The 19,767-nt window shown below is 37.7% G+C and overlaps 1 protein-coding gene across 1 annotated transcript; it reads right to left on the bottom strand.

The window, feature by feature from the left end:
* Positions 1–642: 642 nt before the first annotated feature.
* Positions 643–1,794, bottom strand: LOC140180075 (serine/threonine-protein phosphatase 7 long form homolog). The gene is made up of 3 exons (XM_072220471.1): positions 1,385–1,794; positions 1,066–1,153; positions 643–972 (listed from the first exon to the last, which is right to left on the bottom strand). The coding sequence occupies exons 1-3, from the start codon at positions 1,792–1,794 to the stop codon at positions 643–645; spliced, it is 828 nt and encodes a 275-aa protein (XP_072076572.1).
* Positions 1,795–19,767: the final 17,973 nt, after the last annotated feature.

Below are 19,767 nucleotides of genomic sequence, written 5' to 3' on the forward strand. Positions count from 1 at the left end.
AAAAAAATGGTGTGAAGTTCACTGACAGAGAACCATTGAGTGTATTTATCAGTTCATCAAGCACTTTGTCAGATGTAAAGAACAGCATCTTGCAGAAGCTTGGGGTATTTGGGAGCAAGTGGGTGAAGAAACTATTCTACAAGATTCCCATCGCAGTTGTGTCGACCGGTGTTAAGTATGATACGTTCGTGATAGCGGCCGATGAAGATATTCGGCTTCTGTTTCATTGTGTTAGGAGTTTTCCAGAGGTCAGTATACACGAGCTGCATGCGAAGTTGGAGGTTGGTGTCGAAAGTTCTGGGGCATCAGCTCCAATTCATAGCTCGACTGCCGTGGGCGGTTACTCTAGTTCGATGCCTGCGACCGGACCAACTGTTCCGCAGGTTGCATCCCCTTCGTTTTCGGCTGATTTAGATCGAACGGAGGCAGTTGCTTCTGTACCGTTCGAGAATCGTGGGGTCTGGCAGTAGACATTTAAGGTGGATACTGGTGGTGGCATGATTCACGATGTTCAAGGGTTCGGGGAGGTGCCTGCGACGATCCTCTATGACGAGCCTCCTCTGACAAGACAATCGGTCTAGGATCATAAAATGCAACATCTGGGGACAGGAATCTGTGGGCCACACGGCACCACCAGTCCAATTACTCCGCCGATGGACCCGGATCAGCTACTCTATCGACCGGGATGACTGAATCCATCCTGTTGTCCCAATGCAAATACCATTCCTGATAATATCTGGGGAACCATCGATCTCCACCCCTTCCATCCTTTGCATGGAGACAATCTATGTTCAGAGCCAACTGGGGGAGATGCTGAACCCCGCCGAACTGTGGTATCACTCTATCCATCTGATGCCACTCTATCACAGCAAAATATATCAGACTAGTGACCTCCATCCATAGCCTACAGTGCTCCTCAACAAGTATCTCCGGATGAACAATAGTAGCAACATCGGGAGCAGAATAAGGCTCCTACAGAAACTGTACCAGAGAATGTAATCTTAGGTTAGACCATCACAGTATACATGAACGACTACTTGTAAGAACAAAAAATAAACGACTCACATCGCGATCAAGCAATCTATCCAAACAAAGGCGTGCAGACACCACTCTTTGATCCCCTGCATCGTTTGTCAGCAGATAGATTGCCCACCTACAAGTTTCATTGTGAGCATTTCATTAGGAATGACAACACATGCAATTGAACAGGTTATCGATAGAAAACAATAAACCATACCTGGATGCCAGCGAAAATTCGAACACATCAAAACCACTGGGTCTGAGACTAGGAAACCTCCAGAAAATCCAAGACTATAGAAGCTATAGTAGCCCGGCCAAGTTAACAACGTTTTTATTTGTCCCACGACAAAGACATCTATACAACCAGGCTAGTGCAGCTGAGCCCCAGCTATATCTTTCCAAGTTGTCCATCGATGTCAAATAAGGCAACCAGCGAAAGTGAACCCGGTTTGCGTTCTTGTCCGCAAACAGCTGAGACGACAACAACATCAGAATATAAGCACGCGTGTATATACGCACGGTCTCTTCACTCGCATCTGCTAGGAGAACCCGAAACCTCTCATGGAACCATGTGTAGTGAACCGTCATCTGCTTGATTTTGTCGTGCGGAGGTAACTCACCAAACAACTCCCGAAACCACTGCCATGCGGGTCTTCCATTCTCCATCAGATTCTCAAAGTTAGTCAGGCATCCACTAACGGCCTCCCCATCGATGGGCAAACCCAGCTGATATGCCACATCTTGCAAAGTGATAGTGCACTCCCCAAACGGCATGTGAAAGGTGTGGGTCTCAGGCCGCCACCTCTCAATGAATGTGCTAAGTAGAGACTCATCAACCCAGAATCACCGACTGTTCAGCCTAGCCAAGTGATACAAGCTCGTGGTCTCCAGATACGGTATAATCAATTCGTGTAAAAGCATATTCTATTGTCTCCTGACACAGGTAATAACCCTAGTAGACTGCAACATGTGGATAAGGAAATCCTCAGCATGCTTGCAATATTAATAACGGTCAATATGATTTAAAAAAATTTGTATACACTCACAACTTGAGCATGTGTATTCTTTATCCATAACTGAAACACGACATTTTTTATTTCTCATATTGGTTTTCTATTTTCTCTAATAATAGTAATAACAATAATAACATTAATAATAATAATAATAACCACTATATAACAATAATAATAATAAAAATAATAATAATAATAATAGCTCACAATAATAATAATAATAATAATAATAATAATAATAATAATAATAATAATAATAATAATAATACAACTACTAAGACGACAACGACAATAACAATAATAAGAAGGTAGTATAACTAACCTCTTGATCGATGCTTCCAGCCACATGCGCAACACCATTTAATCGATACATGCGAGCTTCGTCTTCCATGGCTCCACTACCCAAATGCTTCAAAACCCCAAAGCCTTTCCCGGATTCTCTCTCAACCTCCCATATTCAAAAATTTTGGTTTAACGCATATGAGATCCGTCATGGCTTAACGCGAATTATGTATTTATATTACTCCACTCATAAACCGTGGTAACCATCAGGGTTTTAAGAGCACAAAGTTTACTCATAAACCGTGGTAACCAAGCACAGTTTCAGCCCATGTTTTTCATGCATAAACCGTGGTAACCTACTGCGGTTTATGCTCATTGTTTCTCCCTTCATAAAACGTGACAACCTCCCACGGTTTATGATCATTGTTTCTCACCCATAAACCGTGCCAACCTTCCACGGTTTATGTCTAAAGGGTAAAACGTGGTTTCCTACCATGGTCTACATAATAATGAATCAGGACACGCAGATAAAGAATTTGTAAATGTTGCAATTCAGTAAATGTTTCTCTCACTGGTTTATCTCTCCAGCGAATCAAATTAGCCAAAGGTGTGCGTTCATGAGCCCATGCTAAAGTTTCAATCAATTCCTGCTAATATCCGCGCCAGGAGATTAAAAACATAAATCCAGTAGCCCAAACAAGATGTCCAAATAAGAACATCCATGCCCAGATGGATAAACTATTCATACCAAATGGGTTATATCCATTGATAAGTTGTGAAGAGTTTAACCATAGATAATCTCTTAACCATCCCATCAAATAGGTAGAAGATTCATTAAACTGTGAGATATTACCCTGCCATAGTGTAATGTGTTTCCAATTCCAGTAAAAAGTAACCCAGCCAATCGTATTTAACATCCAGAAAACTGCCAAATAAAATGCGTCCCAAGCCGAAATATCACAAGTACCACCTCGTTCCGGACCATCGCAAGGAAAACTATAACCAAAATCTTTTTTATCTGCCATTAACTTGGAATTACGTGCATCCAAAGCACCTTTTACTAAGATCAATGTAGTTGTATGTAAACCTAGAGCAATAGCATGATGAACTAAGAAATCTCCGGGTCCTATTGTTAAGAATAGAGAATTACTACTCTCATTTATAGCATTTAACCAACCGGGCAACCATATGCTTCGCCCCGCATTATATATATATATATATATATATATTTTATATTTTATAATAATAATAATTATTTTTTTATATACATATAACATGAATGATATTACTATATTATATAGATTTTAATAATTAGAAGGAAATTTTCTATGATATTAATAATCATAATAATTGTAAGGGTTAAGTATTGTTTTCGTCCCTAACGATTTGGGTCAAAATCAAAATCGTCCCCGACCTTTTTTCGTTATCAAAATCATCATCAACGTTCAAAAACGCTTTAAAATCATCATTTTTACCAATTTTTTTATTACCAAACTACCCCTCATTAAAAATTATAAAATAAAATAAATATAATTATAAAATAAATAAAAAAGAAAGGAAAGAAAGGGATATAGAGAGAAACGGGGGGAGAGAAAGAAGGGGGTGGGGGCGCGAGAAGGGGGGTTAGGGGGAAGGAAGGGAAGCCGCACCGCCGCACTGCTATACCGCCGCCCCGTCGCACCGCCGCCCCGCCACCCCGTCGCACCGCCGCACCGCCGCCCTGCCGCTTGTGATCCGCCACTGTTCCTCATCCTCGCCCTCACCGCCCGCTTCTTCTTCTTCTTCTTCTTCTTCTTCTTCTTCTTCTTCTTCTTCTTCTTCTTCTTCTTCTTCTTCTTCTTCTTCTTCTTCTTCTTCTTCTTCTTCTTCTTGTGATCCGCCACTGTTCCTCCTCCTCTTCTTATTCTGTGAACTGGATTTTTATTGTAGAATTTTTGAATTTTTTGTGAAATTTGTTATGGAATATCTATAATTTAATTTTTTGTGATTTGGCTTAAATTTAGAATATTGTTGTTGCTGAATTTGTTGATTATTGTTCAAAGTGAATTTGTTGATTATTCTGAGTTATGATTTTTTGAGGTGGGGGTGGTGGTGGTTCTGGTGTTGATGATGATAGTGGGGGTGGTGGTGGGTTCTGTTTTGAGTTTTGTTCTTCTTCTGGTGATGATGATGATGATGATGATGATGATGATGATGACCATGATGATAATGGTGGTGGTGGTGGTGGTGGGTTCTTGTTCATCTTGGACTTCTGGTTGATTTTGGTCGATTTTGGGGAAAGTTCTGATGATGGTGATGATGACCATGATGATACTGGTGGTGGTGGTGGTGGGTTCGCGTTGGACGTAGGCTTCTGTTCTGGCAGTGGAGGTGGTGAGGTGAGGAAGGTGAAGAGGAGAATGATGATGATGAGGGTATTTTGGTCCAAGAATTCGGGAAAGGATAATTTTAAAGCGTTTTTGAACGTTGAAAATGATTTTAATAACGAAAAAAGGTCGGAGACGAATTTGATTTTCACCCCTTACCTTATGGACGATTTTAGTACTTAACCCTAATTGTAAAGAAAGAAAAGAGCAAGCTCATGATTTCTATCAATCCTTGCAAATATAGAATTGTTTATGTTTTTAAGAAATTTTATTATTGTGTTTTTGTTGAGGGACTAAATTCTTAAAGTGGTCTCCAAAATTTGCATGTTTACTAACTTGATCTTTGATATTTTAGTTGCACTGATTTAGACTCTCAGATTAAATTTCAGACTACATATAGATCCCTGGTCCAATTTTAAGACTGAATCAACGGTGAGAAAACTGATGTGGCATAGCCAGTGCAACAGAGATGAATGGAACAACGCACATGAGATGAATGGAACAACGTCGTTTTGATCTTTGAGGTGTTTTGAAAGTAAAAAACGTCGTTGTTTTGCTATGCAGAGGAATAAAAAAGTTGATTGGTGAGAGGAGTGATCACTTACAACATCTTCTTCCTCTTTTCTCACCAACATCAACGCTTTGTCTCCTCCATTAGAACAGACAATGATGGTAGTTTAGGACAATCTAACGTTGCCTGATTTCTTCCGTTTCTTCCAACGACTCTTGAAGATAGTGACCATGGAGAGCTACTGAAGCAAAGGGTGAGAAACAATTTCGAGCAAGATTGAAATGGTGAGCATATATGTAGTAGGTGGGTTGTGGGGACTTACAGCAAAAATGGTAGCATGGCCAAGATTAGTAAGGTGGACAAAGAGGTTGTCAATGGGACTAGTGCCGGTTTAGATGTGCAGGAACCAAGCACCCATGACAGACAATATGGCGAGCCTGTCATTTGTTAGGTACCAGACAAATGACATAGCAAAATATAGAGATGAAAAATTAGAAATTTGTATAAAATATGGAAACAATTGAATAACTTTCTTTGAGAATTACAACTTCTCTCTATCACAAGGAGACTACAAAACACTCTCTCTTGACAAAAGGAGAACACACTTCTCTCTATATATATAGAAGAAAACTACTCAAAGAAATATTATGTTATTCTCTTTGGATGACTTGATTGAAATGAATTAAAGAAAAACTCAATTTATAGGTGAGTCTTTTCAATATGAACCATCTGTCAATTAGAGGTATATAATTCTTCTCTTTTTTAACCACTAAAATTCTAAGGTTATAAACTAAGGTTGTTTATTACCTCTCATTTTATTTAGTTATTATTTATTTATATATTTTCTAAAATTAGCTTTACTAATTTTCACAATCTCCCACTTAAAGCTAATTTTGATAAATTTTCAAAATTCATGTTGCTCATGTATTCCATAGGCCGTATAAGGATCTACACCATTCAAACTTTTCTGTGTTGATTGGTTTTGTCATGGCATCTGCTAGGTTATCTTTAGTGTGAATCTTCTGCATATCAACACTTCCTTCTTCTATTACTTCCCAAACAAAGTGATATTGTACTCCAATGTGTTTTGTTCTTGAATGAAAGGCAGGATTCCTTGCAATGTGCAAGGCACTCTGACTATCACAATACACAGAAATCTTCTGTTGTTTGTGCCCGAGTTCTTCTATCAACCTTTGGATCCAAATAGCTTCCTTGCATGCTTGTGTAGCTGCCATATATTCAGCTTCTGTAGTAGATAAAGCTACAACAGTCTGTAATTTAGATAGCCAGCTCACAGCTCCTCCTGCAAGTGTAAACACATAGCCTGTAGTAGATTTTCGTTTATCAAGATCACCTGCAAAGTCTGAGTCGACATATCCATTGACAATGAATTCTGATCCTCCAAAACATAATGCAACATTTGAGGTTCCTTTGATGTATCTCAAGATCCTCTTAACAACATTCCAATGCTCTTTACCCGGATCTGCCATAAATCGACTTACCATCGCAACTGCTTGAGCAATATCTGGCCTTGTACAGATCATGGCATACATAAGGCTTCCCACCGCTGATGCATACGGTACTCGAGACATTTCCATCCTCTCTGCTTCACTACTAGGGCACATACTTGAGGATAATTTGAAATTCATAGGAAGTGGGGTTGAAATTGGCTTACATTCTTGCATATTGAAGTGTTGCAAGATTTTCTTCAAATAATTCTTTTGCGATAGCCAAATCTTCCTATCCTTTTTGTCTCGGTGAATTTGCATCCCTAAAATCTTGTTTGCTGGTCCCAAGTCTTTCATATCAAACTCTCTAGCCAACTGTGCCTTCAATTCTTGGATTTGATCTTTGTTGGGACCTACTACCAACATGTCATCCACATACAACAGTAGAATGATGAAATCATTATCACCAGACCTCTTGTAATAAGTACAATGATCTGAACTAAGTCTGTTGTATCCAAGGCTAATAATGAAAGAATCAAATCTCTTGTACCAACACCTTGGCGCCTGCTTTAGACCGTACAGAGATTTAGTTAACCTGCAAACCAAGTTTTCTTTTCCTTTTTCTTCAAAACCTTCTGGTTGGAGCATATATATCTCTTCTTCAAGTTCTCCATGAAGAAAAGCAGTCTTTACATCTAATTGCTCTAGATGTAAATCAAATGCAGCACACATAGCCAAAACTACTCTAATAGTAGTTAGTCTCACCACTGGAGAAAATATTTCATTGAAGTCAATACCTTCTTTCTGAGCATATCCCTTGACAACCAATCTTGCACGATATCGTTCCACCTGATCATTACTATCTCGTTTGATCTTGTAAACCCATTTGTTACCAATGGCTTTCCGACCTGCTGGAAGTTCAACAAGTTTCCAGGTATGGTTTCTATGTAATGCCTCAATTTCTTCTTGCATTGCTGTCATCTACATAGAAGCGTCTGGAATGTGCATAGCCTCCATAAAAGTTGTTGGCTCTCCATCTTCTGTCAAAAGACAATATGCATCATGGTTTGTTAAAACATAATTTGAGTGCCATGATGGGGTTCTTCTTTGTCGAGTGGATCGACGAACTTCTATGTCATTGGCCTCTGCTTCTTGTTCTTCGTGCTGTGGTTCTACTTCAGAAAGATCATCTTCTCTGTATTTTTTATCTATTTGAACAGTGGTTATCTCTTTAACAGTGCTGTCATTTTCTTGTTCCTTTTGAAATTCATCTTCTGCAAATATTACATCTCTACTGACAACTACCTTGCGGGCAGTGGGATCCCACAGGCGATACCCCTTAACTCCGTCAGTATAACCCAAGAATATACATTTTCTAGACTTTGGATCTAGCTTTGTTCTTTCCTGGGAATTGTACATCACATACACAGGACAACCAAATATATGTAAAGAAGAATAATTAGGTGGCTTACCTTGCCACATCTCCATTGGTGTCTTTAACCCAATTGCAGTTGATGGTGACCGATTTATCACATAACAGGCGGTTTTAACAGCTTCTGCCCAAAAAGACTTGGCTAAACCTGCAGTTTGCAACATAGCTCGTGCTCTTTCTAGGAGAGTCCTATTCATTCGCTCTGCTACACCATTTTGCTGAGGCGTATATGCAACTATGAATTGTCGTTGAATACCTGCTTGCTTGCAAAATGTTAGAAAATCACCATCAACATATTCTCCTCCATTATCTGTCCTTAAACACTTGATCTTCTTTCCAGATTCAAGTTCTAACTTTGCTTTGAACTCTTTGAACATCGCAAACACGTCTGACTTTTTCTTGATCGGGTACACCCATAGCCTCCTAGAGTAATCATCAATAAATAATACAAGATATTTTGCTCCTCCTAGGGACATCTCCGGCGATTCCCACACATCAGAATGAATCAACTCCAATATGTGCTTGCTCCGAGCAGTTGATCTACCAAACGTCAATCTATGTTGTTTGCTTGTAACGCAGTGCTTACAAAATGGTAAGTTTACCGATTTGAGCCCGGGAATGAGATTACGTTCTACAAGAATCTTCAAGCCTCGTTCTGACATGTGGCCTAGTTTGCAATGCCATATCATCGTCATTTCTTCTTGGCTTGTTGAAGCAACTGATGCCTCTGCCTCTTGCAAAGTATCTCTCATAAGCATGTATAGATTTGCTGCAATCTTTTCTGCTTTTATTACCACAAGAGCTCCTTTAACAACTTTTAAGATCCCACCTTCAACATGGGTCTTACAACCAAGTTCATCCAATTGCCCAATCGACAACAAATTCTTCTTCAAGCCTTTCACGTGTCTTACCCCTTGAAGTGAACGAATAGAACCATCAAACATTTTTATTTTGACAGTATCCATTCCAACAATTTCTAAGGCATGATCATTTCCCATAGACACAGATCCTTCCAAGACAGGTTCATATGTACAAAACCAATCACGATGAGGAGTCATGTGCCATGTTGCTCCTGAATCAACAATCCAAACATCAGTGAGCTGTTTACTGCCTTTAGAACCAATTGTTGCTTCGCCATACAGGATTTCTCCATCAGAAGTACTTGCAACACATCCTTGAGAACTTGATCCTTCTGGAACCTTCTCTATAGTCTTCTTATTCCAACAATCTTTCTTGAAGTGCCCTTTCTTACCACAATTGTAGCATTTGACCTGCTTCTTACTTTGTGACTTTGGTCTACTTTGACTCCCACTGAAACCACGCTCCATTGATCTCCCTCTTGTCATCAACAAAGCCTCTACTTGTTTTGAGCTTTCTAATCTATCTTCCTTATTCTTGCGCCTAGATTCTTCTTCAAGATCCGCAACAGCCATGTCATCAAAAGAAAGATAATCAGTCAAAACATTATTAGTTAAGTTAATGATAAGCTGATCATATGAATCTGGTAGACTTTGAAGTAAGAGCTCTGCACTTTCATTTTCCGCTATGGTATATTCCAACGATGAGAGTTGGGAAAATAGCGTATTTAGATTGTTGATGTGATTCGTTGCCGATGTGGATTCATTCATTCGAAGAGTATAAAGTCTTCTCTTCAAGAATATCTTGTTGTGAAGTGACTTGACTTCATATAATTTGGTGAGAGCATCCCAAATTTCCTTTGCTGTCTTTTTCTCTGCTACACTAGATAAAACTGAATCAACTAGTGCCAAGTGTAAGTTTGCAACAGCATTGTTGTCCATCTCCTTCCATTTTTCATCTGTAATTCCAGTGGGTCTACCTTCAATTGCTGTCACGCAATTGTCTTTTCTCATAATGGCTTTTATCTTCAATTTCCATATGGAAAAATTACTCCCACTGAATTTCGGAATTTCATACTTTGCTGCCATTTTTTTTTAAACGGTAACTCGCAGCGGAAAAAAAAATATATTAATCAGCAACCTTTGGCTCTGATACTACTGTTAGGTACCAGACAAATGACACAGCAAAATATAGAGATAAAAAATTAGAAATTTGTATAAAATATGGAAACAATTGAATAACTTTCTTTGAGAATTACAACTTCTCTCTATGACAAGGAGACTACGAAACACTCTCTCTTGACAAAAGGAGAACACACTTCTCTATATATATATATATATAGAAGAAAACTACTCAAAGACATATTATGTTATTCTCTTTGGATGACTTGATTGAAATGAATTAAAGAAAAACTCAATTTATAGGTGAGTCTCTTCAATATGAACCATCCGTCAATTAGAGGTATATAATTCTTCTCTTTTTCAACCACTAAAATTCTAAGGTTATAAACTAAAATTGTTTATTACCTCTCATTTTATTTAGTTATTATTTATTTATTTATATATTTTCTAAAATTAGCTTTACTAATTTTCACATCATTCTTGATCTCTTTAGTTCTCAATTCCTTGATCTTTTTAGGAGAGTCCCATTCGAGAGGGTCAAACCAGAGGCCACCAGGGTAACTAACATGGGTGCCAGTGAACTTGTTGTTTGGGAATATAGGGTCGGTGTTGACACAGCTTGACTTGTTAAAAATTCGGAAATGAAGATGCCCGCAGCACCCAGCATTGCCCACCTGCAGTGCACTAGCTCTGCCTGTACATTCAATCTCAGGCTCTTTGGATCAAACTCCAGACCAAGTGGATCAAACCTAAAGTCTCCAGGGAGGCTGGCATCAAGCCATGGAGGAAGCGTGTTTCTTGCCCAGTTTGCTGTCGACGATGACTGCTTCAAGCTCCCTACGATGTGGCTTTCACTTCCTATCATGGTGACGACTATTTCTAGAGACAACAACAAGAAGAAGAGGACGAAGAAGAAGAAGAAGTGAATCAGAAGCACATGAAGAAGAAGAAGATTTAGGGTTTATAATTGGAGATCAGGGACCCGATTGGAGGATTTCACACTAACAGCCACGTCAACTAGTTGTTATATTATGCCACGTGACACTAGTTGTGCCACATCAGTTTTTTGGTTGCTGACTCACACCTTATATTATGCCACGTGACACTAGTTGTGCCACATCAGCTTTTTGGTTGCTGACTCACGCCTGAAATTAGGCCAGAACCTGTATGTAACCCGAAGTTCAATTTAGGGGTCCAAATTAGTACAATTGGAATCTCAAGGATCAAATTGATGCACAGCGTAAATTTTGGAGACCACTTTAGAGATTTAGTCTTGTTGAGCAATTCATTATTAGTTGCTAAGTTGGCTTTTCTTTTGATGGAAAAAGAGGATTTGTAAATTATAATTATTGGTGCCACTTTCATTCATATCTTATGTTTTCATTTATCATCTTCCTAGTTGCACATCCATTGCAAAATTATTGTATTAAAGTCTAAAAGGTTTGTATCCTCAAGCAATGACATTGTATATTTTCTTTGTGTGAGAGAGATTTCCTTGGTCGATTTTGCTATTTCCAATCCCAAAAAAAAAAATTAAGTCCCCCAAAACCTTAAGTCCGAATATGGATTGGTGTTTTTTTTTGTACCTGTTGCACCATGTTGATATCTGTCCCTGCAACAATTATGTCGTCAATGTAGACAAGTAGAAAAACAATGGAAGTTTCTTCCTCTAATGAGAATAAAGAGTAGTCACTTTTGCATTGTTTAAAACCATTCTGTTTGAGTGTGAAGCATAATTTGGTAAACCACTATTTCAATTTCTATCTTAATCCATAAAGTGATTTTGTTAGTCTGCATACAAGACCATTTTTTCATTTAGGATGACCCAAGGAAAGTTTCATATACACTTTTTCATCTAAATTACTATTTAGAAATGCATTATTGATATCTATTTGTACCAGATGCCAAACTTTTACAGTTGCAATTGATAAGAGGACCCTTGTGATTGAAACTTTTGCCACTGAACTAAAGGAGTCTTTAAAATCAATGCCAACTTATTGTGTGTAGCCTTTAGCAACGAGCCTGACCTTATATCGCTCCAAGCTTCCATCAGCCTTAAGCTTAACTTTATATATCCATCTGCACCCTGTTGGTTTCTTGCCTTATGGTAATGGGACCGACTCCCAAGTGTGATTAGATTCTAAAGCATCCAATTTCTTTTTTATTGCAATTCTCTATTTATGATGCTACACTTCCTGATGGTAAAACTGGGGTTCAGGAATGATGTTGGCTTGGTAGACTGTTGTATGGTAGGTGTGGTTTTATTTGTGATTGTTGATATAGTTGTTGATTGGATATGGTGAATTAGTGTGGCAAATATAGTCATTTAGGTACCTAGGTGGGCAAGTAGCTCTCCTAGTTCTTTTAAATTGACTGTGTGGTTAAGAAAGTTAAAATTGAGGATTGGTTGGAAGGTGCTAACAAAGATAAATTAGGTGTTGGTTGGTTAGGGGGCTGGGTTGGATGGGATCTCGGGTAGAGAGTGTTATGTCTAAAACAAGATTAAGTAATGGAATATCATAAAATGGGTCAAGGAGTACATATGTGTGTGGATTCTTGGTAAGAGGTAGTATTTCTTCATGGAAAGTGACATCTCAAGAGATAAAAAAACTGTTTTGTCTTTAAATTATAAAGTTTGTATTCCTTATAACCAATGGGATATCCCAAGAAGACTAATGTATCTACTCTTGGGTTGAATTTGGGTCGTGATTTTGATTTTGTAGCAACATATGCAAGGCAACCAAAGACTTGTAGATCTTGATAGTTTAGTTGCTTTTGGAATAATGCTTCGAATGGAGACTTCATGTTGAACAAAGGAGTATGTATTCTATTTATTAAAAATCCAGCAGTGTTTACGCATTTTCTCCAAAAGGCTATAGGAACTTGAGATTAAAAGGATATGGCTCTAGCTACATTTAATAAATGCTAATATTTTCGTTCCACCATTGCATTTTGTTGTGGTTTGTAAGGGCATGAAAATTGGTGTAGCACCCCTCTTTCTTGCAAGAATTCAGTGATTGCCAACTCCTTAGCATTATCAGACCTGAAACACTTGATCTTTCTTTGAAACTGAGTTTTTATGAATGAGTAAAATTGCTTCATACATGCTGTAGTCTCAGATTTGTTAGTCAACGAACAAAACCATGAAAATCTAGTAGCATTATCAACAAGGGTGACAAAATATCTCTTCCCATTATATGTTGGAACATGGTAAGGTCTCCATACATCACAATGATCAAAAGAATTTGGAGACATATTATTATTTGATTCAAAAGCAAGTTTTTGAACTTGGCTAAAGGATAGACATGACAATGAGATTCTTTTGTATGTAAAGTGTATTTATTTAAAATTTCTAAGACTGAAATGAGAGAATTCAAAATTTTATTTGAAGCATGTCCTAAGTGTGCATGCCATAACTTTGAACTACTACATAGATTTAAGTAATTATCAACTTGTTTTATTGTTAATTGATTGGAAGGAATCGAGGCTTTTAAGATGTATAAGTCTGCGTCCAGCTCACCCTTCCCAATCATCTTCAGAGACTTCTTGTCCTGAATGGTAAAATCATGAGAGTTAATAAAAATTGTGAGAGTTGTATTTTTGAGAAAATAAAAAACTGAGAGTAGGTTGATATGAAATTTGGAAACATATAAAATATTATTTAGGGTGATGGTGGGACTTAGAATGACAATGGCTATGAGCTTAGCTTGGAAGGTGGAATTATTAGACAAAGAAACTGAGAAATGTTAAGATGTATGAATTAAATGAAAAAGGGATAAATTGCATGCAATGTGGATAGTGACTCCATTATCAAGAATCCAATCGATTTTGGATAATTTTGATATAAAATTGAGGTGTTGAGAACGATATCTGTTAGAATATTCACTAAAGTTGCTGCATTGGATAGAATTTTTTGAAGCTTTTGATTGTTTAGAAGATGCACCAATTGTTGAATTTGGCTTGCATTTAGTGTCAAAGTTTGATTTTTTTCCTGTGCATTAGTAACAGTATCAGTAGTAATATTGTGTGTAGCTTGCTTAGTTCCTCCTCTATCTTTTTCATAGCTTGGTGAAAAATCATGTCATCTATAACACTTATCCATAGTGTGTTCAAGCATCCTACAATGTGAGCATAGGGGTCTATCTTTTTTCATGTTTTTCGTCCTCTACCAAAAGAATTTGGTAAACTCTGAAAATTTTAGTTTCTTACTAAGAAAGTAAGTTGAGAAGAATTTGACGAGCTGTCTAGTGACATGGACTTCTCTTCTTGAATTACAAGTGCTAAGACTCTGTTAATGGCTGGTAGAGCTTCCATGAGTAGAATCTGACCTCTGAGTTGTGCAAAAAAGTCATCTAGTCCCTTAAAAAAGCAATGCACATACTCAGCTTGTAAAAAAATTTAAAAGAGGCCTTTAGCATCTCCACAATTACACTGAGCTAGGTGATAAGAATTGAGTTCTTCCCAAAGAACTTTAATCTTGGTGAAGTATTGAGAAATTGACATAACATCTTAGCATAAATTTATCAATTCTCTCTTGATTTCAAAGATTCGGAATCCATTACTATGTTAAAATCTCTTTTTAAGGTCGTTCCACAGTGTTGGAGATGATATTAAGATGGTATCTAATGGCTCACAAAAGCAAGCTGTAACTGATTATGGTTGAATAACTATAGTTAATTTATTTACCATATTGAGTTAGGTTTTAGTAAGGTTAATTTTCTAATAGCTATAAATAGTGGATAACAATATGTACTCCCTGGTACTCAGTGGTTCATTTTCAATTTTAGGTTTTGTATTTGTTCATATGACAAATCTACTGAGTCTTCTTCTTCCGCCTCAATATTATTTTCTTCACTAAAATCAGATCTAGACCTCGATTTCTTCATAGTGCGGTGAGCGTGGAAGATCGTGAAAGAGGTAAAGTTTTAGCCACAAATACAGTATTGAGTTAGCATCAATGGCCGACACTCCTTCCGACCTAATGTCTGGGGGAAATCACGGGTCACATGAGAACCAGGAGCTTTCAGCTGGTGAGCTTCGAAATCTAGCTCGCATTCTAAGCCAACTCTCGAGTTTGCAGCCACAGAGCGCGAAATCGAGTACCAATCTGCTTGCGGATCCAGCAAGTGTTTACTTCCTACATCCAGGTGAGAATCCTGGAGTTTCTATTGTCCCAATTGTGCTGAATGCTAAGAACTACAATTCCTGGTCAAGAGCTATGAAATTAGCGCTGAAATCAAAGAATAAGATAGGCTTTGTTGATGGAACCATTGTGAAACCAGATAAAAATGATCCTGCATATATAGCATGGGATAAATGTAATACTTATGTTGTTTCTTGGTTAAATCTATCATTGAGTGCTGAGATTGCACATAGTGTTGTTTGGAATGAAACTGCTGTAGATTTGTGGCTTGATTTGAAGCATAGGTATTATCATGGAGACAGATACAGGGTTGCTGAATTAGAAGAAGAGTTGTATGCTATGAAACAAGGGAATCTAAGCATAACAAATTATTTTACCAAGTTTAAGGCTATTTGGGAAGACATTGACAGTTTCAAACCAGTTCCACAATGCAAGGAATGCTATGAAAAATGTGACTGTGGCTTAGGAACCATGAGAGATTATCGAGATGAAACTTATGCAGTGAGATTTTTAAGAGGATTGAATGAACAGTATGGGACTGTGAGATCCCAAATCATGCTGATGAAGCCTCTTCCAGACATCAATGAAATTTTTTCTTTACTTATTCAGCAAGAGAGACAGTTTAATGGATCAGATTTGGAGACTCAGAACTTTACAGCTTTGGCCAATTCAATTCATAATTTCAACAATAATTCAAGCAGTGTTTCTAGAGGAAGAGGACGAGGAACCCGTGGAGGTAGAGGTGGAAGAGGAGGAAGAAATTCAGCACCTAAGATCTGTTCTTATTATCACAAGGCAGGGCATCTTGTGGATACTTGTTACCACAAACATGGATTTTCACCTCATCTACAGAGGCAGAAATGGCCACGAGAGACTAGCAACGGAGCTATGGCTAATCATGTTGTTGCTGGAATTGAAGAGAGCAGTACCAACAATATCAAGCAGGACAAGGAAGCTGATGGTCAATCCCAATTCAATCAGAGTTTGAGAGATGCACTGATTACCTTTCTTCGGCAGGAGTGTGCATAGTCATCTCAAGGAGCAAGTGTGAGAGATGTCAATCAATCAAATGCAGGAAGTTGAGGTATACCTTTAGAGACTTATACACTTTGCATGAGCTCTCATATTGCACGATTATTGTCAGTAAAAATCTTTTTCTCAAATTCTTGGGTGCTTGATACAGGAGCTACTGATCATGTATCACACTCATTGCATTTTTTTACAAATTTTAGACATATTAGGCCGATTCTGGTAAAATTACCAGATGGAACACACACAACTGCAACTATAAATGAAACTATGGTATTTTCAGCTACATTCTATCTCACGGATGTGCTGTACATACCAAGTTTCAACTTCAATCTTTTATCTATTTCCAAACTTACAAAAGACCTGCATTGTGAATGTGTTTTTACTGACAAACTTTGTGAGATACAGAATCAGACCTCTTTGAAGATGATTGGCACAGCTAGAGCAAAACATGGATTATACATGATGGATTTTCCTGCATTAGAGTTAGCACACAAGGACAACATGGAAAATACAACATACAATAGGAGTACTAGGATTCTAGATCCACAAAGTCATAGTGACAAGATTTTACTTTCTTCTAATCTTAGGACAGCAAATTTGGTTACACAAACTTCATGTTTTTCTGTTGAGAATTTATGGCATTTTAGATTGGGTCATGTACCACAAAACAAATTTGATATTATCAAACAAATATATCCTTGTGTGCAGTTTCCTACATCTACTTGCTCTAAACCATGTGATTTTTGCCATTATGCCAAGCAAAAACGGTTACCATATACCCTTAGTGAAACAACAAGTTTAAACAGTTTTGATTTAATACATATTGATATCTGGGGGCCAATGTCACTTATTTCTCTACAAGGTTATAAATATTTTTTAACTGTAGTAGATGATAAAATCAGATTTGTATGGATTTATTTCATGAAATTAAAGTTAGAGGCCAGCAGTTTAGTTCAGAATTTTGTTGCTTATATGAAAACTCAATTTAATTCTCAAGTAAAGATTATTCGAACTGACAATGGTCCTGAGTTTAAACTTGATATTTTTTATAATTCACAGGGTATAGTGCATCAAACATCATGTGTTGAGACACCTCAACAAAATGGTATTGTTGAGCGGAAATACCAACATATTCTCAACATTGCAAGAGCATTAATGTTTCAATCATCCTTGCCAAAAAAATTTTGGAATTTTGCTATTGGTTTAGCTGTTCATTTAATTAATAGACTTTCGACTCCAGTTTTAAAAAATAAAACCCCTTATGCTACCTTATTTGGCAAGGATGCGGACATCAGTAACCTTAAAGTGTTTGGATGCTTGGCTTTTGCTTCAACGTTAATTCATGGACGAAAAAAATTTGATAAACGAGCACGAAAGAGTATTTTTCTTGGTTGCCCACTTGGCACAAAAGGATATATTTTGTTTGATATTCACACTAGAGAACTATTTTTGTCTCGAAATGTGGAGTTTTATGAACATTATTTTCCTTATAAATCCTTTCATGATGACATGACCAAAAATTTTATAAGTGCTTCTTCTCTACCTATTGCTGATTCTAATTTTAATGAATTTGATCTTTTCACTTATGATTCTTTAGATGCATTTCATCCATCTCATGTAAATTTTGATTCTTTTCATGATCCTAGGGACCCTACCTCACTCACTGATTCACATGTAGTTTCTACTAGTCCACTAAATAATACATCATCTAATTCTCATTCAAATGATAATATGCATCATAAGGATCTTAGAAGATCAATTCGTACACATAAACCACCTTCTTATCCTCAAGATTATCATTGTATGTTACTTAGAACAGGAAGCTCTAGTAACCAATCATGTTCTAAGCGGTACGGTCTATCTCACATGGTGGATTATGGGAAGCTATCCCCTGCCCATAAAGCCTTTTCCCTAGCAATAACAACAACAGTTGAACCGAAGACTTATGAACAAGCTGTGCAGCACGAATGTTGGAGAATGCAATTAGTGCGAAATTGCTTGCTCTTGAGAAGAACAAAACTTGGTCTATCACTTCTTTGCCTCTTGGAAAGCGCCTCATTGGATGCAAGTGGGTTTTTAAAGTGAAGTTTCACCTAGATGGTAGTGTTGAACGCCACAAAGCACGTCTTGTGGCTCAAGGTTTTCGTCAAAGAGTTGGCTATGATTACTTTGATACATTCAGTCCGGTTGTAAAAATCACTACTTTACGACTTATTCTTACTCTTGCTGCGGTACATGATTGGAAACTTCACCAATTAGACGTCAATACAGCATTCTTGCATGGTGAGTTGCAAGAAGAGGTTTATATGAAACCCCCCAAGGTCTCGATATTCCAAATGGTGCTGTTTGTAAGTTGAATCGTTCTTTATATGGCTTGAAACAAGCAAGCCGTCAATGGAATTTAAGATTAAGTGGTTTTCTTCAGCAACATGGCTTTATCAAGTCTCCTCATGATCACTCTTTGTTCACCAAGCACACTAACCTCGGCTTGGCTATTATTATTGTTTATGTTGATGATCTTGTTTTATCTGGAGATAATCTATTTGAAATTGAAGCTATTAAAAAGGCTCTTGATGCTGAATTTAGTATTAAGGACTTAGGCCGGTTGAAATTTTTTCTTGGAATAGAAGTTGCTCGTAGTTCTGAAGGGATTGCTTTGTATCAACGTAAGTACACTCTTGATTTGCTTGAGGAATATGGTATGTTGGAAGCTAAACCTACTTTAGTTCCTATACTGTATAATGGGAAACTTTCTAAGGAGAGTGGCACAAGATTACAAGATCCATTACAATATAGAAGACTGCTCGGACGACTCCTATATCTCACCAATACTCGTCCGGACATTGCTTTTGCAGTTGGGAAGCTCAGCCAATTTTCGGATTGTGCAACTGATGACCATTACAAGGCAGCACTACATGTTCTTCGATACATCAAGAAATCTCCTTCTAAGGGTCTTTTCTTCTCTTCAAATAATGATCTCAAATTGACTGGTTATGTTGATTCGGATTGGGCAACTTGTTCCGATACCCGTCGATCAATAACTGGGTATTGTTTTTTCTTAGTTTCTTCATTAGTGTCTTGGAAGAGTAAGAAGCAAACAACTGTAGCATGTTCTTCCTCAGAAGCTGAATATCGTGCCATGGCACAAGCAACTCGGGAAGGTTAATGGCTTCTTTATCTTCTTAATGACTGCCATGTATCTCATCCTCACCCAATCAATCTCTATTGTGACAATCAATCTGCGCTGTACATTGCAACTAATCCGGTTTTTCACGAAAGAACGAAGCACATTGAAGTAGATTGTCACATTGTTCGTGAAAAGTCTCAAACAGGGGTGCTGAAATTGCTACCTATTAAATCAGCTCATCAAACGGCTGATTTACTTACTAAAGCGTTATCACCGGGTGTCTTCGAATCTTTACTTTTTAAGTTGGGCATGCTTGACTTACACGCCCTACTTGAGGGAGGATATTCTGATGATAAGAGGATAAATGTTTCATCAAGCCTTAATTCAAGGGAGGATGATAATAATGTTGCTGAA

The sequence above is a fragment of the Arachis hypogaea genome, chromosome 16 (assembly GCF_003086295.3).
Source record: "Arachis hypogaea cultivar Tifrunner chromosome 16, arahy.Tifrunner.gnm2.J5K5, whole genome shotgun sequence".
NCBI lineage: Eukaryota > Viridiplantae > Streptophyta > Magnoliopsida > Fabales > Fabaceae > Arachis > Arachis hypogaea.